The sequence below is a fragment of the Octodon degus genome, unplaced genomic scaffold (assembly GCF_000260255.1).
Source record: "Octodon degus isolate 3935 unplaced genomic scaffold, OctDeg1.0 scaffold00028, whole genome shotgun sequence".
Lineage (NCBI taxonomy): Eukaryota > Metazoa > Chordata > Mammalia > Rodentia > Octodontidae > Octodon > Octodon degus.
In genome coordinates this window covers 12,680,069-12,703,899 of record NW_004524604.1, presented here as the reverse complement: position 1 = coordinate 12,703,899, position 23,831 = coordinate 12,680,069, and the positions used below count along the sequence as shown (strand labels likewise).

Here is a 23,831-nt window from a genome sequence, read left to right as displayed (position 1 = left end):
GTGCAGGTGGGAGGGATGGGGTGTGCAGGTGGGAGGGATGGGGTGTGCAGGTGGAAGGGATGGGGTTGCAGGTAGAAGGGATGGGGAGTGCAGATGGAAGGGATGGGCTGTGCAGGTGGAAGGGATGGGGTGTGCAGAAAGAAGACCACTGCCCAGCCGACAAAGCCCGGGCTAGAGCAGCGGTCTTCCTTCCCAAAAGCTCCAACTACCAAGCACTTCTGCCCACCCATCTTTTTTTTTTTTTTTTTTTTGGAGGAACCGGGGATTGAACTCAGACCCTTGCGCTTGCTAGGGAAGCGCTTATTCCAGTGAGCCATCTCCCTGGCCCTTACCAAGCACTTCTGAAGGGAAAGGGTAGCAATGAGTATTCCTCCGCAGAGAGATAAGGTCCTGGAGACCAAAGCTGCAGACGAGCCTAAAGGGACCGAGTGAGGAGGAGATAATTCTAGTGCTAAAGTCCACACACCTCCCTCTGATTTCTCTCCCATTCCAAGCCTAGATTTTCCCTCCAGGGTTCTCTGTGGTCTAGGGTCCTTTCCCCCACCCGTTTCTCCAGGACCTTGCCCCCTGTGCTGGTTGTCCAATGAGCCCACTAATGATATCTACTATTTCCATCGTCTTCCCACTTGGTCCAATCCCCTACCCAGGCCAGGCCTATGGGAACCAGCTTTTCAGAAAATGAACAGCAGCGAGGCTTGGATCTCAGAGGCTTGGCACCAGCGCCGAGCGTGCACAGGAAGAAGCTCTGGGGTCTAGAGGCTCCATGACTGTTGTGGAGGCAGTGAAGAGGGGTCTCCTGAGTCAGGTCATTCTGATACATTTGAAATAAGTTCCCGATTGAAGGCCAGATAACAGGGGCATGTGCAGCACATGCTAAAACCCACCAAAGATGCCAACTGGGGTCCAAAGAACTCTGGCCTTTGTCTTAAGGGTCTGGCCTTTGCATAGGTCTGAAGGAGCTTTCAGGCATTAGCCTGGCACCAGGGGGCAAGATCTAGTCAGAGGGAGTTCTGTGGGCAACTGTGCCTGAAAGGCACTATCAGAGCTCAGGCAGGCCTGCGAGCCACTAGACTCTTCTTTCTTTCCTTGTTTTGACTCTCACCAGCTACTGAGCTTTTCTCTGGGAATTCAGAGCTGGTCTTGGATAGGATGCAACAGCAACCAAGACCTGTGGGAAGGCAGCCTGTCTTGGCAGATGAGAGAGGAGCACTTTACCATTTTCCCTTTTGTAAGGTTGCTGGATTGGTTAATGATGTCAGTGTCACTCAGAGGAAGTTACGGCAAGAGTGTTTTTTCCCACAAGGGCCATTTTGGGGGGGGGACTCTGAATCTTTCCATCTCCAAAGGCTAAGACCCCAAAATGTTCTGTCAGTGAAGGCAAGAGGAAGCAGTGGATGCTAAGAAGGGACTTACATGCCTCTCAGGATGATGACCAAGCAATAAGAGCACACAGAAATTCAAAAGAGAAAGCAAACACATTTATTTCCAAATAAAATAGCAAAACGCAGCTCCGTGTACACAGTCTTTTGGAGGGAAGAAGAGTCACAGGTTTTTATTTCATGTATATTTACATATTCCAAGAAGTTTAAACCTAGACTTTTACTTTTTCCATTCAACAGTCACTTTCAGTCAAATATGTAACAACTTTCTTTTTTCAAGTTAGTTCATCATTTAACTGTTACTAAGGAAACAGATGATAAATCACGCACAGTGTGGGCACAGAAGGTACCAGATAGTCTAACGTTTCTCTCAGTCTTTTGCATGTGTGTGAATTATGGTTACAAAATGTTTGCCTGTCTGTATAATTCACATTCATTGCAATCATTACATTTTCTCATAAATTAGCGATATAAACAAACATATGGAGACCTCAAGTAAACAAATAAAATCAATATAAGAGACAACATTTTGCAGCAACTATAATAACAGCATGGGTTACAGCTTGGGGAAACTTCTTTACAAATCATTTAGTCAGCACACACAGGGTGGGGTGTTTATTTAAACCACCTTTAAATCTACAACAAGAGATTGGGGAATTTTTGCAGAGAGTGAAAGTTTCTTTTGGGGCACAATATAGAATGTAGAACGGCACAGGTTGATGAAGAGAAAACGGACATTTGCATGCACTTTTTTTGGTCACTATCTTGTAGAACAAACCTTCTGAGATCCAGTTGTCAAGACTGTGGAGTACACAAAAACATACTACAATCTCTCTCCCTCAAGCCACTGTCCTTCTGCTTCAAGGCAGAAAGAATTTGCTAACTGCAGCTAGTGGGAAGAAACACAATGGATCTATTTTTAGAAGAGGTGCCTTTGATACAAGGAGAAATAGTAAAAATTGTTTGGTTAAAACCTTAGCTTCCCAGAATGCCAAGCAAGAATATTCAGAGCCTGAGGTGTCTCTCAAGGAAGCTCAGCCAGGTGACCCAATCCGGGCCCAGGGAATGCAGGTCAGAGCAGACATCTGCAGATGCACAAATGTGAGCTTGGGGTACATACCCTCTGCCTGCACCCTCTCTGCATTCTTTTCCCCTCTTACCACAACTGGTGCAGAGAAACCCCCACACACACATCTGCACACTTCACCAGGTCCTGACCCCAAGGGTTAGGCAGTGCTTTTGTTTTTCCTTTAGCAAGACTTACCCCTGAAGTTGTCCATTGGTGTAGTGTGTAGATATTTTTTAAAAAGAAGTTTGATTTTATCTCTTTAGAAACGGTTCGAAACTAACGGGGCAGAGGGAGTTTGACAGAGAGGAGAACAAATCGCTGACAAAGAACCTTTTACGTTTCATCAGCGTTGTTAGGACAACAAGAAGGAATGTCTCAGATAATAACTCCCACTTCAAAGATTTCTCAGCTCAATAGAAAGCGGACCATCCTTTTTATTCAGCCACAAGGACTGGCACTAAAGAAGACTCTACTGTTTGATTTTTTTCCACTGTGTTTATTTTTCCCCTATTCACTGGGGTACTTGGATAAAATAAACAACAAGACAATTAAGAGAACATGGACTTCTAACTTTCCTGCCATCTTCCCCATCCCCTTGGCCTTGGGCTTTTCAGTTTATGTCCAGGACCAGCGAAGGCCTAAGCATAGGACACCCCTACTCTGGGGAGAAAAGTGTTTAGGGGACCACAAGAGACCTCTGGGGTGGAGGGGCAGAGGATAGAATTGAGAGCTGGAGTGGGAATGTCCCTTGGGTATCTGCTACACTACCTCTAACTTGCTCAGGGTAGCCTTCTTCCCCACAATTCCACATCCAATTCAAACCTCAAGATTCTGAGTAACATTTTGCACAAAAACTGAGCTGAGGTTGTTCATTTATTAAGCTTCTGAGTAAAGCTTCCTAACGTTCTTTACTCCTGACCCTGGAGCCCTTTTTGGGCGCAGTCAAGGTGCACAGAGTCCAGCTCCTTTTTTTCCTGAAAGCATCCCAGGCGACAAGGCCCCCTGCATCAGGGTGCAGGGTGAACCCCTAAACGCGGGCGAGGCAGGTCCTAGAGAGGAAGTGCATACTGGAGAGCACAGTGACAGTATTAAATGGCGTGAAAGCAAAGGTCAGCGCAAATGTATCTTAATAGAGTGTCTGCAGTGAAGTGTGCCGCCTTTGAAGGGGCCGCTCCCCGCGCGCATTTCCATGGCGAGCCTAACGCGGCATGCTGATGCACCGTCAAACTCACACTTTCAACCCCAAAACCCGACTCTTTGAACAACCCGAGCTTGATTAGACCTTTCTCCTTTTCTTTCCCCTCTTACAAACCATTTCCTCGCCTTTAGAAACTCGCCATCAAACCCAAATGCGCCCTCTGATCACCGCAGAAAGCAGAAACAAAGAGGGCTGTGCAGCGATTCAAGCGGCCCTTTTCTTCCTTCACATTATTATCCATTTTTATTATGATCGGGAACAAGTGCCCATTCGCGTGGGTTTTGTTTACCGGAAATTAAATGAAAATGATTTAGTCCGCGTCAAACAAAAATATATACTTGTATACACAAGAAAAAAGGCCTGTTAGACGTAAATATTATGTCCTTAATGAAAAGCCTGGACGGGCTCCAGGCTCAGCCTTTCAGGATTTCAGTGCGACTTGCCTATTGCCATAGAAATCCTAACTTACCATGAAGATGCACCGTGGCGAAGAAACACTGCTTTGTGTGAGGGCCCTTTGATGTCGTAGGCACGGGGTGCGCGAGCTCAGCTGCGCAGGGCGAGATTACCTTGCGAACGACGCGGTGGACATCTGTAACAAGCAAATGAAAAATTAAAGGCGATTAGTGATCCGCTAAACATTTTTTATTTCATTTCATTATTTTGGGTTGGGGTGGAAAACAAAACGGCTGCCGAGAAAACAGAAGGGCGAGAAGTCCTATTAGAAGAGGGCCACTTTTCAAACATCTGCCGATGATGCAAGTTCGGTGCATGCCCCTTGCACCTTGGCACTGGAGCGAGGGCTTTCGCTCTGGGAAGGAGATTTTGCTCTCCTCGTTGCCGCACTCAGCCCAGGCAGCCTCTGCGAGCTATTGTGGTGGGGTCGAGGAGGGGATTGCATTCTCCCTTTCTCAACCACAGATTCATCAAAAATGTTGATGGAAAATTCCAGCTTTTATTAGTAGTAATAAAAAATCTGTCCCGTTCCCCTTAATTCTTTTATATTTGCTATTTTAAATGATGAAAGTTGTGGGTGTGGAGGCGAGGAGTGATAATTGTCCTATGGCGTCTGAAAGGGAGAAAATGGAAGACAACTCAGTTGAATGGCAGAACCCGACTTGTGTATTCCAGCTTTTATTTGATTTTGTCTTGTTTGGGGCTCAACGAAAAGCCCTAAGAATGTTAGGCGAGTGCTCTACCCCTGAGCTACATCCCTGGATTCAGAATCCAGCTTCTAACATTGAGCTCCTTAGGGGTTCCCCTAATAGAGAACATTAAACCTCCTAATTACACTTATTTCCAAATTCTTGGAGAATTGCAATGGGTCTATCATACGTTACTTTTTCCTTCTACAAGTCTTAACTGGATTTCTGGGGCAGCCCCACCCTCCCAGTGGAGGGTGGCAAACTCCAAAAGCAGTCTGGGTTTTTCATTTTCCCTTTGGCAATGATTGTGAAAGTCTTCCTCTTCCCCACCCCCAACATCTGGTTCTTTTTGCTGGCAATTTCATACTCAGCATATGAAATACACATTCAATCTAGCCCCACTGGGCATTTGTCTTCACAATATTTATTATTATAGCTTATTTTGCTTAACCCTCTTCAATGGAAGTCAAACACTATTTTTTTTTTTTTTAAGCACTGGGGATTGAACCCAGAGATTTGCACATTAGCCAAGCAGTTTAGCACGATGTACATCCCTAGTTCTATTTCTTGTACTTAGGCAGAGTCTCTTCAAGCTATCTATGCTGACCTTGAACTTTTTACTTTCCCACCTTAGCCTCTTGAGTAACTTTGATTTTTGACAAACTATCCCATTCACGCAGACCCTTGCCTACACCTGGCACTTTGGCTTTGCAGGCCCGGACTCTGTGATGTCATCAGCCAGCTGCCTATCCGCAGCCCAAGGACCCACAAGATTTCACACCCTGGGCCTGGACACAGGTTAGTGTAGGAAAGGGCCCTCCAGAAGCCTTACAGCATTGGCTACTGAAGCCTCTCCAATGCTCTTTTGTCTATATTTCTCATTGTTTTGGACTCACTCCTTACCTCACGTCTACTGTGTGTCCTGTCTGAGGACATAGAAATCGGCAGGCAGATATATCAGTATGTTAGAGCCAATCTGATCTCCTTTATAGAGGAAACCTTGGTACTTGGTTGTTCTTTCAAAAGGACAGCGGAAGAAAGAGGAAGTGTAGGGCAGCAGAAGTGAAAATAAACAAGAGGCAAGAAAATGACTGGAATTCCGTCTGTCACCTTTCAGGATTTAAACTTCAGAAGGTGGACTCGATAAGGGGAAGAGGCAAAGGGGGGGTTGAGCAACCGGAGCCACAAGGAAAGCATTTCCCATTCTATGAACCCTCTAGGACCTAGTGGCTTTACTTAGGCCACCTACAGTTACCAGAATTGCACATTCTAATATGCATTTTGTTCAATCTGCTGGTCTCTTTCTTTATCCTGAACACTGATTTCTGGATAGTCAGCCATGAGCATAAGGGCAGTGGCCAACAGAAGTGGTGTAAGGTGTGACTGTGCAACAAATAAGGGGCCTTGTTTCAAATAATGAACATGATCTCAGCGTTATTGATGACCTCTAGCAAGTTTTAGTGGTGGCCCGCCTGCCTGCCTGCCTGTCTGCCTTCCTTCCTTCTTCGTTTCCCGCTTCTTTTTCGCCTCCGACTCTCCCTTCCTCCCTCCCACCTTCCCTCCCTCGGCTGATTCCTCTTCAAGCCTCAGTAACCCAGCTTGGGATCACAGAGAGTGCAAGCTGCGGAAGCAGCAATCACAGAAGCAACCCTAACACTGGAGGTGGTGTCTGCCAGGCCGGGCCAGGCGGTGGCGAGGGACAGGGGACGGAGGGAGCTGCAGGCCCAGCTAAGGCGGGGTCCACTGCCTGGCACACGTACCATTCGCTCGTGTCCGTGCCACGCACCACCAGTGCCCCTGAGGAGGCCACCGGGGGCTCATGGCCACAGTCGGACGAGGGCGACAAGAGGGCAGATGGTACAGCTGAGTCGTAGCCAGCGCCGGGTGGCGATGAGCGACCATGCACTTTCATGTGCTTACGCAGAGAGCTGGGGTGCGTGTAGCACTTGTCGCAGCCGCGCACCTTGCACGTGTATGGCTTGTCGCTCGTGTGCACGTGAGAATGCTTCTTGCGGTCGCTGCTGTTGGCGAAGCGCCGCTCACAGCCCTCGAACTCACACCTGAAGGGCTTCTCGCCTGGCAGAGGCAACGCAGAGACGTTAGTGCGCGTGGGTCGCTTCCCAAACTCTCGGACACCCCCCCCCCCTTGCATTTTCCGCCAAAGAACCATGAAAGCATTTCAGAAATCCCTTTTCCTCAAACGTCAGGTCGGGTAGCCTCCTCCCCAGCTCAAAGCGTCCCCGAGCCCTAAGCCCCCTCCTATCCGCCTTCACCCCTCCCCCTCTCCAGCCTGGCCCTAGGGGGAGGGTACGGGGGAGGAGCGACCGTGACTCCATCTTAGTCGAGTTTCCAGTCTCGAAAATCTTAAATCCATTCGGACTGTTTTCCAACACATTTTATCCACTGGGGCAGAAGCACTCTGCCCTGAGTAGAGAGTTGACTGAAGAAGGGCTTACATCTGCTCCGTGTAAAGTTGCATTTCCAGCCAAACGTCGCCACCACCCGCTTCTTGCCGTCCGCAATGCACACATCCCAACCTGGCCCAAACAGTTTTCTAAAGTAGGTTTTGCACACATGCCATGGGCATGAAATAATTTTTTTTTTGTATAGATAGGCAACGATCCTCCGTGAGCACAGCGTGGATTCCTGCTGCAGGAAAACATTCTAGACAATGATTTACTTCAAAGGCGATTTTGCCCTACTAGCCCCCCACCCCCGCAAACATTTAGCAGCATTCTTTAAATCTTCCCTAAGCCATGCCGGATCCTTCCGATATGTTCGCCAAAAATAATATTTTGTTATGCTGCTCCAGCGGCGCCCCCAGAGACCTTATCGCGTGTAGCTAGCCCCTCAGTCCAAACTAAACTGTTAGGTCTCTCGGCCTCCCCAGACCACCCCCACCCGGCTGCTGGACTTAGCAAGTCTGAACCAAGGGGCCAGCGCGGAAGGATCTGTCCAGGCCAAGCGGGATCTGAAGTCGCCCCGACAATCTAGCCCTAGAGAGCCCCAGCTTCGGAAAGTGCGCAGCTGCTGCGGAGAGCAGAGGTCCGGCTCCGCGGAGCGGAGGGCCAGCGTCTGGCCTGGAATGCCCCGCTAGGATCTAGATCCATGGCTGCGATTCCTGGTGGAGCCGAAGGAAGGCGCGAGCGCACGTTAGTGTGCAAGTACTGGCCGAACCAAGCCCCAGTTCGAGAGCTCCCTGCCGCCTGAATTTGCAGGCAAGTGGGGGAGAAAAGGACCCCGAGAACCCGGAAGCCCAAGTTCCGGCCGGAGCTGCCAATGCTGCGGAAATGGGGGTGGGGCGGAGATGTCTGGACGAGTTAAACAAATGAATGTAGCCAGGCGCTGTCTCTGCGTTGAGGGAACCGATACCTTGCGCCTAGTCGCTTAGCTGAAGAGCAAGAGATGTATGGCTGAAGTACCGTTGGCTTTGTGGTTGCTTCTCTCGCTGCTTCCAGGAAAGACAGAAGCTTTCTGGCAGGTTTGAACAAAGCCTCTGTTCCCGAGCTCTGTTGAGACTGGCTGAGGCAGAGGTTACACAATCTACTGCTCCGCGCAGGCAGTGGCACGGGAGCCCCCGGCTGCGGCACCGCCCAGCCGTAGAGTTCACCCCCTTCGGGAGTACTGGTGCTACACTAGTCCCTTTGGAAGGTGCTGGCCTCTGCCGTTAGACGGAGCACCAACATCGTTTTATGAAAAAGCAGGAGAAAGATTCCGAATAAATCAGTATGCCCATTTGCCCCTCGTTTTCTTCTTTCTGAACCCTGCTGCCTGCATCTATAAACCCCCAAACTTTGCTTCCTTCCTTTCTTGGCTTTCTACAACCACTTACAAAACGGAGGGGAAAAAAATGTAATTCAGGGCCTGAAAACGTAATCAAGATTTTTCTGAGAAAAAAGAGGAGGAATAGAATTTGAGGCCGATTCCCTTTCGCGGGAGGGGGTGTGTGTGGATTTCTGCCACACATGTGTCCTATGCAGTGAGCGCCTTGTCGGACAGCGATGTAAAACAATGATTTCGCTCCAGACGAGGAGGAGAAAACAGCAGAGCACTGAAGTGTTTCGGAAATGTGCGGGCCCTCGGGAGGCCAGGTGAGGCCGCGCCCTGGAGCTGCAGGAGGCGCCCTGGTCTCCTCGCGTGACATCCCTGTTGCCCCCAGGCGACACCCTGCCTCCCGTCCTTCCCCTCCCCCAGGTCCGGGCTCTGCACTCTGGGTGGGTGGCTGAAGGTGCGGTGCCAAGACTGGGCAGGACCCCGCAGCCTGCCCGGAGAGGCCTGCGCCCGAGACGGCGCTGCGAAACGCGCAGAGCCTCCTGCCGGGCCTCGTGGCGGGCGGGAAGGGCCTTGGTCCCGGCCCCGCGCCAGCCTCGCTCCGCAAAGTTGGCGTGCGCGGAGCAGCCGGCCAGCGCCATTTTCTCGCACTTGTGGCTCCGGCTTTCCGGGTGACTCCGCCCTGGCGCGATCTCGTCTCTCCCTAAGACCCCAGCCAGACCCACCGGCCGCCGGCGGGCCGAGCCCCGAGCCGCAAGGTCCGGGAGAAGCGGGCCCGCAGGGTGGGGCCGAGCGCCGCGGCCGCTCGCGCTTCCCGCGCCACGATACCATTGTTCCAGGATCGCAGCGACGGCCACTAAGTGAAACCTTTCGGCTCGGACAGTCTCTTGGAAAGCCAGGCCTGGGATTGAGATCCGCGAGAATCTCAACTCCTGAGAAATCTGCGCCTGTCCGCCGCCTCCGCGACTCCAGGAAATGAAACGCCATTAATATTTGAAAAGGCAATTATTTTCCTGTTGCATCGAGAACTGTCTTCATGAATAATTTGTAGAGAGGTCTATTGCCATTTGAGAAACATTTTCTCTGTCTCTCTGTCTCTCTTCTCTTTCATTACTTAGGAGGGGGATTTGAGGGAAACAGCGGAGTAGGAGAGGCTCTGTGGACTTTTTTTTTTTTTTAACCCAAGTAGTAATGAATTAAGACTGAGCGAAAGAACGCACAGAATTCTGCTGTGAATAGATGTGAACCTTAGAGCCAGCAGCCCAGCGCACTAAACTTGCTTCTCTGCTGTAGGTCGATTGCGCTAAGAATTTAACCATTTTCTGCTTCACAGACTTCAAACAGTGGGCTAACAAAGAGCAGTAAAAGTTTGTTTGTTTTAAAAACCCTGTCATTAAAGATGAGTTCCTTCTTCATCTCAGGACTGCGCATCTACTTTCCAGGTGCCTGCAGCCAGCTCCTGGCAGTGCAGGTCTGCATGCGTGCGTGTTTCAGGGTTGTCCTCCTTTGCTCTCCCCCCAGGCTAACCCCGAGACTGGGGCAGATGTGTGCGGTGGTGGGAGGGGGACAGAAACAACTGGAGAAAACCACATGCTTCCAGAAGTAAAGTAGGGGTTCAGAGTGCACCTTGGTCTTGCCAGTGTTTGTCAGTGTTTGTTCTAGCCCTGGACCTGCTGGTCCAGGGAACGGAGAAGGCAGACCGAGATTGAACAGGATTTTCTCTTCAGCACTGACAGCCTAGGGCAGTTCTTTGACTCTAAAAATGGTTCCTGTTCCAGGACGCACAGAAATGAGTGAGGCAAGGCGAGAAACAGTGGAAGTGGAGCAGCAAGCAAGAACTTACTTCCTCTTCTCTTCTCTCCACTTAGTCCCTTCTCTTGCCCCCGTGGGGGGCAGGGAAAAGATGTTCACTTCTTAAACTTCGAGGAACTGAGAGGAGTGAGGAGAGTACAGACAATGCGCTGAACTAATTAATGTAGCTTCACAGGCTAGTTTGGCAGTGAGAAAACTTTCTTCCTTCAATTGTATTAATTAGAGATGCTTCTGACCAGAAGAGTTCAACTCTTCAGGCTCTTGCTCCGAGCTCCTTTTCTTTCTGTTAACTGGAACTAACAGATGTGGTTGACACATGCCCCTATTTCTCTTAACAGCTCGGTAAATGACATTTAAGGCGGATGGTTCCCATTGGGTCTCTGCTAAAATAAGAATAAGGATTAGCAAAATGTGCCTCCTATTAGACCTGCAAGTCTAAGGAAGCAGGGTAAAAAATACTCATGGAACCCTCAAATTTTGAAGGAGGAACTAAGGGTCTCATGACCCCTCAGTCTAAGTGCTGATCAATTAGTCAAGTTGATAGGGAGAAGTATTCTGTTGCAGGATTCCAAAAAGAAGGAAAAAGTTAGGGAATTGTTCCTATGTCTTTTAGACTTTGAGGAACAGCGCTGCTTTTCAAAAAGCCTTAAGATCAAATGCCAGGGACTGGGACAGTCCCTCAGAGGTAGAGCGGTGGCCCAGGATGCCTGAGGCCCTGGGTTCTATCCTCAATACCTGGGGAAGAGGAGGCGGACGGGTCAGACTCCCTAAGCAAGAGCAGCGTTTACCCTTGTCCCCCAGCTCAGAAATCTTGCAGTAGCCTCCCTGCACTCAGCCTCGGGAACTTCTGTGATTCTAAGAATAGAAGCGCATAATTAATATTTGATGAATGTGGCTCATGGAAACAATAACAAAACACCTCCCTCCTCCCCTCGTTTGGAACTTGAGGGAATCTAGGCTTGAGGGCCTGCTTCCCCAAAGGGTCCGTACCAGACAGACAGCACCGCATACTGACCTGTGTGAGTTCGTTTGTGTATTTTGAGATTTTCTGATCTAGCAAAGACCTTCCCACACCCCGGGAAAGGACAAGGGAAGGGCTTCTCGCCCGTGTGCACGCGGATGTGATTTACAAGTTTGTATTTGGCCTTGAAGGGCTTGCCCTGTCGCGGACACTCCTCCCAGAAGCAAATGTGGTTGGCTTGCTCCGGGCCGCCGACATGCTCTACGGTGACGTGCGTGACCAGCTCGTGCATGGTGCTGAAAGTTTTGGAGCAGAGGCGCGGGGGCACAGGGCCGTCGGCCGCCAGCCACTTGCAGATGAGCTCCTGTTTGATGGGCTGGCGCATGTAGCGGAAGAAGGCGCCAGGGCCGTGCGGCGCGGCGAGGTTCACTGTCAGGTTCACGCCGCCGTAGCCGTGCAGGGCTGCAGCAGCTCCCAGGGCATCGCTGCGGGCCGTGGACCCTGGCACAAAGGGCTCTGGCCGCGCGTACATGTCTCCAGGGAGCCCCAGACGCAGCAGTCCGTTCAGAGGACGGCTGTGGGAGGCCTGGTGAGGCTGCTCATGAAGGCCTGGGTACACCGAGGGGCTGGAAGCTGCGGTGAGCTGGGGGCCATGGTGTCCGGAGATGCTACCTGTTGTTGAGACAAATAGAGCGCGTGAGAACGGTGGCGTGGGCTGTGGCACTTCCCCGGTCCCCGGGGGCAGGCCCAGCCTAGCCACACGAAAGCGTCTGCCGTCAGCGTCAGAATCGAGAGGCCGTCGAAGCCAATTGTGAACACTGCGGACCGAGCAAGGCCAAACGCCTGCACTGCATCCCGGCTGCGCTGCAATTCTGCGGCGTTGTCCAACTCGCCATGAGCTGTAGCAGGACGGGGGCGGTGGGATAAGCAGACGGGGCAGTAGTAGAAGGGCCAGCAGGGCTGAGTTTGAGGGTTTCTGGGGGGCCCTAGCCTCTGCTCCAGAGCGTTTCGACCTGCGACTCAAGCGCACTTTGGCCGCCAACGCTCCAGAGAGTGACACTCGGCCCTGGAGTGGAGGTGACAAAAGTGGTGATATTGAAGATGGTTGGTTATGTAGGAGATAGTGGCAGTTCGGAAGTGCCTCAGCCTTACGTATTACATTCAGTGCCCCCTCAAAGGGGTGGGGGAGGCCTGCGACACTGGCCAGGAGCTGCCAGTGCTGGTTGCTTATTCCACCGTCACCTGCCGGTGGGGAGAAAGGACAACCACGGAAAACTGGCGCAAAGCGTTGGTGCCCCCCTCCACCAATTTTGGGTTTTGGCTTTTTCTCTCCCCTCCCTCTCTGTGTCTTTAATGCTTACTTGATATCCCCCGTGCACTACAGAGGCAGCAGCAGGGCGCTCGAGGAAATGAATAGAAATTCGGGGCCGTGGCCGGGGGCCCACCGTGAGGAACAATCGCCTAGGTTGCCCATTGGCCCACAGCCTAGCCCAACGTCAGCAGTGACAGGTCCTCTTGGGTCTCTCTCTCTCTCTCTCTCTCTCTCTCTCTCTCTCTCTCTCCTTTATCTTCTACCCCCACCCTAGTAGCATTTCATGCTTCTACTGCTCATGCGCTCTGACCCAGGCTTAGATTCTTTTCTCTCCTCTGCAGTCTTTTCCCCTTTTCTGCTGAAAGCTAAGGGGTTCATCTTTGGCTCAGGAGTCCTGGAAGTGAACGGGATTGCCCTATGGCTGTTGCCCACGACGTTAGGAGAAGTGTTGGTTGTGTGTAAGGTTCTCAGGGCAGATGAGGGCCAGGCCCATCCAAGTGGATGGGCAGTACTGGTGGCAGTTTGTTCTAGAAGCTGGGAAGAGGGAGGGGTCAGAATCTATGGCAAGCAGGAAGCTACAGACAAGGTTGTTAGTAGCAAAGAAACTCCTAGGACAGCGGTCCCTGAGCCAAACTTTTTTTTTTTTTCTGTTTCTCCAAAATTTCTCTTTTCCCCCATCTGTCATATTCTTTCTCTCTCCCATTTCCCCTAAACTCCCTACCATCTTTTGCCTTCTTTTTTGTTTTGGTCTCTTCTCCCACCTCCTTCTTCTCCACTCTTTTCCCATTTAGTCTTGCCAGTTTCTCCTCCCTTGGGAATGGTGCCCTCAGAAACACTGAAACCTGGGGATCCCTGGACTGGTGCTGAGGCAGTGGTGGGCTGCTAGAGGCTGCCCCAAATACCTCAAGCCCTTCTGAGAGTGCCTTTGGATGCATGAGGCTCAACTGGCACAACCAAGCAGAACAGGTCTTTCCACTTCGAGCTGCCTGCACCCACCTCAGGTCCTCAGCTCTGTGCCCAGGTTGCATTTCTGGGGAAGGAGCTTGGGCAACTCTCTGTCTTCCAGCTCTGGACACTTGTTGCCTGCAGGCCAAGATGCTGTGCTTGTCCTTGCTCTCCTTAAGATAACGGAAATGGTGGCTGCCATGTTTCTCAGGCTGTGTTAGAGGGGCTTATTCACCCCCTCAGAGTCTGGGCCACTAGAAATACCACGATGATCAGCCAAAGAAAACTTCAGTTCTGGCCCAGTGGAGTGTGGCATAAACATGAGGGAGGGTCCTTTGTCTACATCCACCAGTTAGGGTCAGCTGCTTCATCTGTCTGCTGATTTAAAGGACTGCTGGCCCTGACCCCTGCCTGCTGACTGCAGCCAAAATTGCCAGCCTAAGTTCTCAGGCCCCCCTGGTGGCCATAAAATGCAACACCCCCCACCCGCACCCCAGCTTAGCAAGGCTTGAGCTTTTTAATAGAAATTTAAAAGACTGAAAGATCCCATTGCCCATTAGCAGGGGTGAGAAATTTGGACAGATTATATGGAATCTCAGCTCTGAATTGATAGTATCACTCTACCCATCCTCTGCACTCAGAACTAATAATTCTTACCCATCACCTAGTCAGCAAACAAGGATTTCCTTTATCGAAAAAATTTTTTAAAAAACCCTACATATTTGTGAAGGCTGAAAGATTCTTTGAAACTTTTTTTAATTTAACACATTGCTCCCCCTCAGGGCTGAACTGCAAAAAGGAATTAAGTTCCACAACCATTTCTCTCCTCTTCCACTAATTTGGCTCTTTCTGTTTCTCCAGCAAGGATTTAAACAACTCTACCAAATGCACTCTGTTTTCATTAATAAAAAAAGACATTTGAATACATATCAGTCCACTTCTGTTCTCTGAACCAAGGTATTCCACTTAACCATCGAAAACTGAGTCAGAAAGTTTGTCTTCTTTCCTGGTTTTCATCCTTTCTCATACTCTCTCCTTGTAGGGTCTATACCTTCACCCACAGGGTCCCTCTCTATTCCCCTACTTAAAGACTGGCCAGCATTGAACTAAAGAAGGAGTAAGAAAATAAAAGAAAGAAAACAGAAATGTATTCTTCCTTGGGTCTTTTACCCAGCTGTTGTTACTATTTCTACTTCAAAACCAAACTTAATCAGTATCTGTGGTTTTCAAGTTCAGGGACACCTCTGCAGTAATCTAGTGATTAAAATATTTTCTCTCCCTGCTACCCAAAAGACCTACAACTAACTGCTTAAGATATCTGTCAAACTCACCATCCACTTTAGCTTTGGGTAAGGCTCTAAGCTGAGGATACAGCTCAGTGGTAGAGTGCTAGCTTCATATATACAAGTACCTGGTAAGTACCTAATTGTCCTGTTTGCTGACCATAATCATAATAAAAGAAAATATTCATTTTCCATTAGCAGACTATAGAAGGAAAGAGGTGTTTTTCCCTTTCTAAGTTCATGAACCTCCTGAATTTGAAGCAGTAACTTGGTGTCCCCCAACGATAAACAGCAGTAATATAGACATAGATAGCCAGTCTACTACACACTCTGTGTTACTAACTCTGCCCTTGAAAAGTTCTGAGCATTGCCTATGACTTTTTGTGCTAGCAGCAAAAAGGGCAGACATATCTGATTCAGCCAAAATCACTGACAATAGCTGGACCCCATGGAGCTCCTTCCCAGATGCAGCCTTCTCTTGAACCGCCAAAAACATCTGGACTCATCCTGGGTAGATGCTTCTTGAGTAGTAGGGGTCAGTCGACCTGCAGGTCATTGAGGTTGCCTGATTCTTGCAAGTTCTTTGGTGCCATATGGTCTGCACCTCGGTTGGCTAAACACAGCAATGGGACCAGACATTTTCTTACAGGGCCATTTCCCCAGAGACAGTAATGGGGGAGAAAAATAAACCTTTTTGTACACATTAGTATTTACAGACACGGGATGTTGGGCAGTTACATTGGGTTCCTCAAGGTGCATCTCTAAAATAAGCCTTAAAGCATTATCTAACACAGATGACAGCTTATGAGGCATCAGTATCTCGGAAGCATATTTTGGTTTCCAGAGGGACCACACTGAGATCTCATGAAGCAAGAGTCCTGGGTTTCAAGGGTCAGTAAGCCAGGCAGTAGAGTGTGGTCCCTTGATTAGTGCTTAGAATTTTTCTTTCAGGACCTTATGTCACTGCACTTGCCTCCAACAACCAAATGCTTAACTGGAGAATTTCCTTCTTAACCTTGGCTTGTATTATAGTATCATTAGGTCTACTTTCCTCTTTATTTACAGAGATAAAAAAATAAAAACACCTTGCAACCTGGAAGTCTTTAGCAGATGCAAAAAAGGAGCACTGAAATCTTTAACAATAGAATACAATAGCATACCTCAAACATTCTTCAGTGTCCAGGCTGGCTGTGGGGCCCACCATCATGCCCTGGGCACTTTTTGTCAGTACCACAAGACCAATGGAATGGCATAAACAAGTGATTTTCTAGTCCTACTTTCTAGAAATAGGGCATTTGGTGGCTCTTCCATCTGCCAGAGCTCCTCACATTACAGTACTGGCTCAAATGCCTGACCTCTCTCCCTTGGAAAGAAAAATGGGAGGAGACTATAAATCAGTAGTGAGGCCTTTTTTTCCATTTTGGTCTTTTAAGCAATGTTAAATGATGGTTGTCTGCTGCAGACTGTACCTGGAGTATGGTCTCAGGAACTGAGGGCTACTACACAGCCTGACCAAGCACAGTGTCTGTCATCTGAATGTTCTGCTCCTAGATCTGTGTCCACTTGCTCAGTTTTGTTTTTCCTTGTTTCGGGCAGTGTTGGCCCCCAGAATGAGGCTACTCAAAAACAGACTTCAGAATTGCTGTCATGGAAAGTGTCTGTTATGAAAAGAGTAACTTAAACCCCAGAAGCCTGTCCATATGTTCAAGCCTAAACTGTGCAAAGAAGATACAAAGGCTTGTGCAAAGGATTTTGGAAAGAAAGTAGGAAAATACTTCTTTACTAAGGAAATGTGAGCACTAAGCATCATTTTAAAAATTGAGTAGGAGAGAAAATATATTTGAATGGAATTTAATTTCCAAGCAAGGTTTCTGCAAAATATCTTTTGACAAAAGATGAGAAAACATTGTTAAAAGATCTCCCAAAACAAAACAGCACTAAAGTTCAAAACAACTTAATTTACATAATAACTACATCTCTCTTGCTACTTCTGCCATCAAATTATCCCAAAATAATAGAAGAGATTTCTGGATCTGTTCTCTTAACTTTTGTTAAGAAGGTTGCTTTGCCTACCAACAAGAAAACATCCTTCCTTGGAGGCAACAATTAGTTAGTGGTGTATGCGGTTGAAATGAGGGAGACTGGAAGCCTGAAAGGGAAGACACCCAACCCTAAATCATATGCTTATTTTAAATGGAATATTAAATTAAATTCTTCACAATGAAGGTATTCCTGACAGTGTGGCTGTCAGTCACTCCCTGTTCAGACATCACATTGTGAGAACATAGTCACTGCCACATTGCAGAAGGCTGGTGTCCCTAGTAAAGATGATGCATATCATGTAAACCCCATCACCAAGATCAAAGTCTGCCTCTTTCATGGAAGCCAATACATGTCAAACCTCATTCCAATCAAATCGTCCGGAAATGAATTCAAGATGAATATGTCATAGAATAATGTGACAGTGGCATTGCAAAAGGTCAGGGGTGATTGTTTCAATGAGAGAGTCGTCAAATATTAATTCTAGAACATCCAGATGAGTAGGCATTGAGGGAGATTAGCCGACTGCTGGTGGGATGTTGTGTCATTAATTTATGTGCAAATGTATGGAACACCAAGGTGTTGTTCTAGGTTTCATTTAAACTCAAGAAATACATCCAACTCAAAACTAAATGTAACTGAAAGACAAGAAAACCTTTTACTACATAAAGCAAGAACAAAAACAAAACCCTCATACCTCCAGCAAACAATATTTTGAAGAGGGTTTTTCACTTACTGGACTCTTTCAGTGTGTTTCGGTAAAGCCGTAAACGTTTCCTCATCACCAATGAGGTCTTGTATCTCATTTTCTGATTTTGAGCCTGTGAGGGAAGAAAAAGTGAAACACTCATTAAGCAATTCATAGGTGTTTCTAGGATAACATTCTGTGGCCTGAATATAGGAATGAAAGAAGGTTTTGGCCTAAAAAAAATCTCTTTTAGTCTTTCTTTACCATCTTCAAATGTGCAAGTTAAGAAAAAAGACTCTGTTGGAACTGCTCATATTTATTGCAAAATAATATGTTTTTAAAATAAAAATGCAAAAAAGGTATACTTTTCCAGCTAGATTATTACCTGAAATACGTGTGCTGTTTTGTTTTACAAGTCGAAGCAAATACTCTTTTGGTCACTGTTAAAACAAACAAACAAACAAACAAACAAACAAAAAACAACTATGACTTCTGCACTTGAAATTGTTATATGAGAAGACCCCATTATTTATTCAGTTTTATTATTTAATCTTTGTGAGATATGGTGAAGAAGGCCCTTATTTTCCTAGACGTTAGTTAATAGGTTAAAATCTTAGTTGTACATATTGGACTGAGAAAAGACAAATTTATTTGCAGAGTTTGATATCCTATTCTGTCTGTGGTAGTGTGAAATCCCTTAGCCTCAGATGACCCATACACACAGACCCATTTGGGAGCCATCACTGGTTAAATTTTTAAAGTTAATTCATACATAAAAAAGATTTTAAAAGTACAGTTTGGTCCAGGCTGTCCCTATTTTATAGATGAGAAGATTAGAAATAACACATCCTCCTCAAGATGCATGCATTACGTGTAAGTGGCTGGAACTTCCAAGCCCTTAGCATTATAAATCCGTAAAAGCATCCTGAGGAACTCTAGCTAAAGGCAGTGGAGCAACACGGGCGATTCACCTAGTTCCGACTGTCGATTTGGCCTAGAAAGAAAAACAGTCATTCAAAAGGTCTCAGACTGGACAAACACAGCAAGCCCTCTGTCAATGAGGACTGTCTGCCTATCTTGACACTAGTCCACAGAACAAGCAGTTGTTTAACTTGTTGAACCACAGGCCAAATCCAACTGGGGCTCTGCTATCTCAAAGGGTATCCAGTTCCCTATGTTCAAAGATCTTCCTCTGTCCCCTGCGCTCCCAACCTGCCCTGCAACTAAGCTAGTTGTTTCCACCTTCCCCTCACCCATCTTTTCTGTCTACTCCTGAGATGTGGTAGGGGTAAACTCACCTTTTCCCAGAGGATTTTATTTATTTTCAATTCTTTCTAACCAAAAGGCATCGTTTCCCCAAGGTAATAAGCTCCTTCCAGCACAGATCAGGAAAGAAAGGAGACCCAACTTTGCATTCCTACAGAAAGGCAGCATGCTGGGTGTCCTCACTCTGAAATCTCCTCATGGCAGGATATCTGGCACCGACAAATCCTGGTTGGTTGGCAATAATAGAATATACTTTTTTGCTTCTGAGGGAAATGGGTGTGAGGTTCCCAAGAGACCTCTGTCCACCCACTTCTGCCCCAGCCCAACTTTTAATAGGTCTGGATCATTTCTGTCCCCAGGTCTTGTCAGCCCTTTGTGCCTTATAGACACTTCAGTAGGCATGCAAATAAGTGTTGCAGAGGTTGGACAACCGGTGAGCAAGAGACCTTAAGAAGCTTGTAGCAGCTCTGTCACCTGGCCTGTGCAGAGAACCAGGGTAAACATCTTTTGATTCTAATTCTGACAGCACTTAGCAAGCCGGCCATCTCGATCAGCTAGGAATGATAAAATTTTGGAATTCTCCCTGGGCCCTTAGACCCATGATGTAGAAGCCTGGAAGAAGGTTCCATTTGATTTTCCTCCTGACCGGGTTTTCTTCCTATATCAGCTGGCCAACCACCCAATAATTTGGAAGCATATCCTGCGGTCACACTGGTATCTTCCTTCTACCCTAAATCTTGAGAAGAGGAAAAGGTACGAGGGACCCTCAATGGGTGATAGTACCAGGGGACAGCCAATAAAGTAGGAAGATGCAAAAGGGATTCTATGTAGGGTGACAGTGGCTATATGTCATGGAGTTGACCTAGTTGGCACTGGCCTGCCCAGGGTCAGAGGTCAGCAACAGCTACGAATTTCTGTTCCTGAGTGGCTGGACATGACCTTTGCAGCCAGCAGTGCCTGCCTCTGCTGCAAAGCTCAGCCCTAGCTGGCGCTAGCAAAAACCCTAAAGCCTGGCTGAAAGCTAAGGAGTCAAAGAGGAAACCTGTGCCTGGCCTCTGTCTGCTGCCAGCCTTCACCAACTGCACCCCACACCTCCCTGGCTACCTTCTTTGGGGCCCTAATGCTCCAGGAATTTGACCTGAGAGACTGGGTTTTGTGAAATTCTTATTTTCCTGTTATCTAGAGGGAGGGGCTCCAGTTTCCACAAGCATGGTGCTAAATACTGGACAACCTCTAGATATCCAGAGTAAAGTTTCTATCAGGGGGTGACCTTCAGGTTCCCAAAATGCAGACACCTAATACAGAGGATGGGAAACCTGTGCAGGGGCGGGTTGCTACCGGCCAATACTGTCGGAAAGGTAGGAGAAATATGACGGGGAATCCAAAGGGAGCCTACAGGCGATGTTTGCCCGCCGAGACTCAGCCCTCCAATGCCTCCTCCCCATTTCTAAGACTTTGCTGACTCCCAGCTGTCTCTGTAGACATTCGTCAACCCCAAACTTTCAGGCTTAGCTTTCGAAGGAGTGCTGACTCTTTCTTTCACGGCCCAACTCTCTTCCCGTTTTACTTGCAACTAATTTCCAGTGCTCCTGAGTCTAGGGTGTTGATCAGAATCCTAAAGGCTGCGGCCTGTTACCCAGAGAGCGGGTTGCAGCTCTCATTCTTAACCGAGAGAAAGAAAGCTAAGTCCAAAACCCGCAGCCCGCAGCTCGCTAACAGCGAAACCCCAGCGGTCAGCTCAGGACCAGCGTGAGTGAGCGAGGGCACCGAGCCGCTGTGGCGGGAGCAGCCAGCATCCTCAGCCAGGATGTGAAGTTCCCTCACGGTGTTGCCAGCCACTCTGACTTGGCTTTTTGACCCTAGGGAGATCAAGCCAAGACTGTCCCTGAAATCCCTGTAGAGGCTTGGCAGAGAAGCTGCCTGTAAGGACCACTCCACCCTCAGCTTCCAGGCACTGACCCTGATCTCTCCAAGCAAGGGCCACTTGTGCCTTTCTTATGCCCACGGTGGGGCACCCAGGCAGTTTACAAAGAAGGGAGGTAAGACAGACGGGCAACAACTGCTCTTGGTGCCTGTGTCAGTAGGATATCCATTGGTCCTTCCTGCGCCCCCTCCTCCTCAGAGGAAGGGATGGACTCATCCTCAATACTGCCCCCTCGGTGGAAGGGCCCCCTCCTCCCCTTAGAGCCAGTGGGGTGGGGCCTGTATCAGAGGCTGGGGGGGGGGGGCAATGAAGGAGGAGATCAGGGAGTAACTAGCTGGGCCTTTCCCCCAGAGGAGTCTGGGTGCCAAAGGCCCCCCACAAGAACACTTGCTATGCTGCTGGGATGTAGATCTCTGGTCTCTGCCCCCTGGACTTCAGCACTTACCCTGCTCCACCTGTTGCCAGGATCACCTCATTTCTGCTCATCACTTCAGGATGGCTGAGGGGGGACCACAAACCCCGCCAAGCCTCTCTTTTGTGGTTCCAGCGAGGTGGTCATCCTTCATGTCTCCGTTTCCAGCTTTCGGGAAGCAGTTAGGGAATGTATGATGAAGCAGAAATGAGCCGTCAGGATGATATTTTAATGGCTTATATGTCACGTTGGTGCATGTGGCTTTGAACTGGAGCCGCTTTCGTTTCCTGCAGAGAGCGCCGCAAATCCCACTTGATAACTTCTACAACCCACAACTTTTTTTTTTCTCACACTCACTCTTGCCCTGTATATTTGGTTGGGTTTCCTAAAAATACCCTCTTGTCAATGTCCCTGTTGGATTTTCCACAGACTGGAAGAGAGAAGACTGACTTTTCTGTTTTGAAGAATTATTTTCCCTCCCCCTCTCAATGGCCACCCTTCCCCCTCAGGTCCCCTCCCTTAGTTTTTTTTTTTTTTCCTTTTTCTTTTTGAAAGGCAAGCGAGGTGGGTTCAATATTTGTTCTCCCTGGTGACAGCAGTAGTACAGCTTCTAGAGAAAACTTCTGTTTGCATATAAGGTTTTCACAAATCTAGTATTCAACTTCCCCTTCTAGGTATCAGAAATGAATGAGTGGCTCCAATATTTTTTAAATAAAAAATATAATTTTTTGAAAACACACTCAAACCCTTTCCTCTGCTCCTCACCTACTTCCTTTCAGTCAAAGTTAGCAGAAAATGCTGCGCTGCTGGGTACAGACTTGTGGCTGGAGACAGAATATTTATAGTATTTTCCTCTTTCTAAAATTCTTACTGGCCTTTGCAAATGTTGGGCCGTATCTTTTCCTACACAAGGAAACCATCCCCAATAGAGAACCTGACTTTTGACCAGAGAGGGCACAAGGAAAGGTCAGCTCAGTTTGCCATCTCCAAACCAGAACCTAGTCTCGGAGAAGAGCAGGAAAGCAGAAGGCAAGGAGTGGCCTCTGCAGATCCCGTCGTCCTCTCAGTCCAAAAAGCTAGAGCTGGCGACAGGGAAAAAACAATTCATTTTCATTTCGCGCTCGCCGGGGCACTAGTGAGTTTCCTAACCCCGCCGCCTGTGAAAGGATGAGTTGAAGCCTCTTTGTCTGGAAAGAGAGTTTAGGGCTCTGATTCAGCTGCAAAGAAGCCAAAAGAAGTTAGAAACAAAGGGTAAATTGAAGGATTCCGACTCTTGGCTTTTTGTGTTTTCCTTACTAGAAAATAATTAGACCTAATGAATATGCAGACACATCGGCTAAACCCAGGCCGAGCCGCTGGGTTTTATACAGAGCTGAGGAGAAATGCAACCTTCCTTCCCTACCCCACCCCCCGTATCTCTTTGCATTTTTTGAAATGCATAAATGTTGCTCGGTTTAATTGAGTCACAGGGATTTTTTCCCCTGCTTTTAAGTGCCATACTCTTCTACCTTTCAACAATCATTTTAATATATAGTCAATGGCTCTTTGTGGATGGGACAAAAAGCAACTACGCGCAGTCGTTGAATAGACTTTGCGCTGGGCAAAGACAGGTTAATCGAGGGCCGCATCACGAAAACAAGCGAGTGTTGTATGTTTGCACTGAATCCAAATGTCTGCATTTTCCTAACTAAATCAAAGGGAGTGTTATTTCTTTTTCTGCTCACTCATCTGAAGGTAAGTAAATTTTCTCTGGCGATCAAAAGCCTGGTCGGCAACAAAGACCGCGCCCGCTTTTTCCACCGTCCTGGTGTGGCGAGTTGCGGAATTTCAATAACTGTGACAAGGGTGACTGATTTGTGAACTAGAAAAGGTTTGAATGTCACAAAATTTACATTGGTCCTATCTTTCGGGGATTTAAATACCAAAAAAGTATTCGGGAGATCTCTAGGGAGCTTCGGGTAGCCCAGAGGAACAATGGCGCGTTGGGAAATTTACAGTTTTACCTGAATGAAAGGGGCCCAAGATGGGAACAGGAGTGCAGAGGGAGGGGGATAGCGGGGCAGCCAAGGGAAAGGGAGGAGGAGAAGGAGCAGCAGAGAAAGAGAGAGAGGGGGAGAGAGAGAGAGAGAGAGAGAGAGAGAGAGAGAGAGAGAGAAACACATATAGAAAGACAGAAATAGATTTCAGTTTTTCCATTAAAGAAAAAGACCTATAATAATAACACAGAGAGTTTAGAGCTCTCTAGCCCACCTGTGTCTGGGAGACAGGGTGGGGGCGGGGGTTCAAGAAGTCTGAGTGATTTGACAAAAGTGAGAAAAATTGAGGCAACCGGTTACACTGAGAGATCATATTTTTAGAAAAGAGAATGGAATTTGCTAGTGTTCCTGAGATCTTAAATTATAAACAACTGAGGGACCAGGCAAGAAGAAACTAAACTTCAAAAGAAGCAAATAACAAAAGCTTCCTTTGCTGCCCTTCAAGGGAGGAAAAGGGAAAAAGTAAGAAAGGAAAGTTGCTGAATCGGGACATTCTGGAAGTGCCTTTGCTGTATTTACCAGCCCCGTGCGCGCCTCCAGCTCTCCAAGATGCCCAAGACTGTACCCTCTAATCGCTCAGCAGTGGGGAG

General features: G+C 48.0%; 1 protein-coding gene across 1 annotated transcript; it reads right to left on the bottom strand.

Annotated features, from left to right (window-relative positions):
- Positions 1-1,458: 1,458 nt before the first annotated feature.
- On the bottom strand, positions 1,459-19,037 carry Zic4 (Zic family member 4). The gene is given in 6 exon segments (XM_023713011.1): positions 1,459-4,238; positions 6,552-6,867; positions 11,390-12,007; positions 17,652-17,736; positions 18,902-18,922; positions 18,924-19,037. Coding segments are annotated over 6 exon segments (1,155 nt in total). The 3' UTR covers positions 1,459-4,237.
- Positions 19,038-23,831: the final 4,794 nt, after the last annotated feature.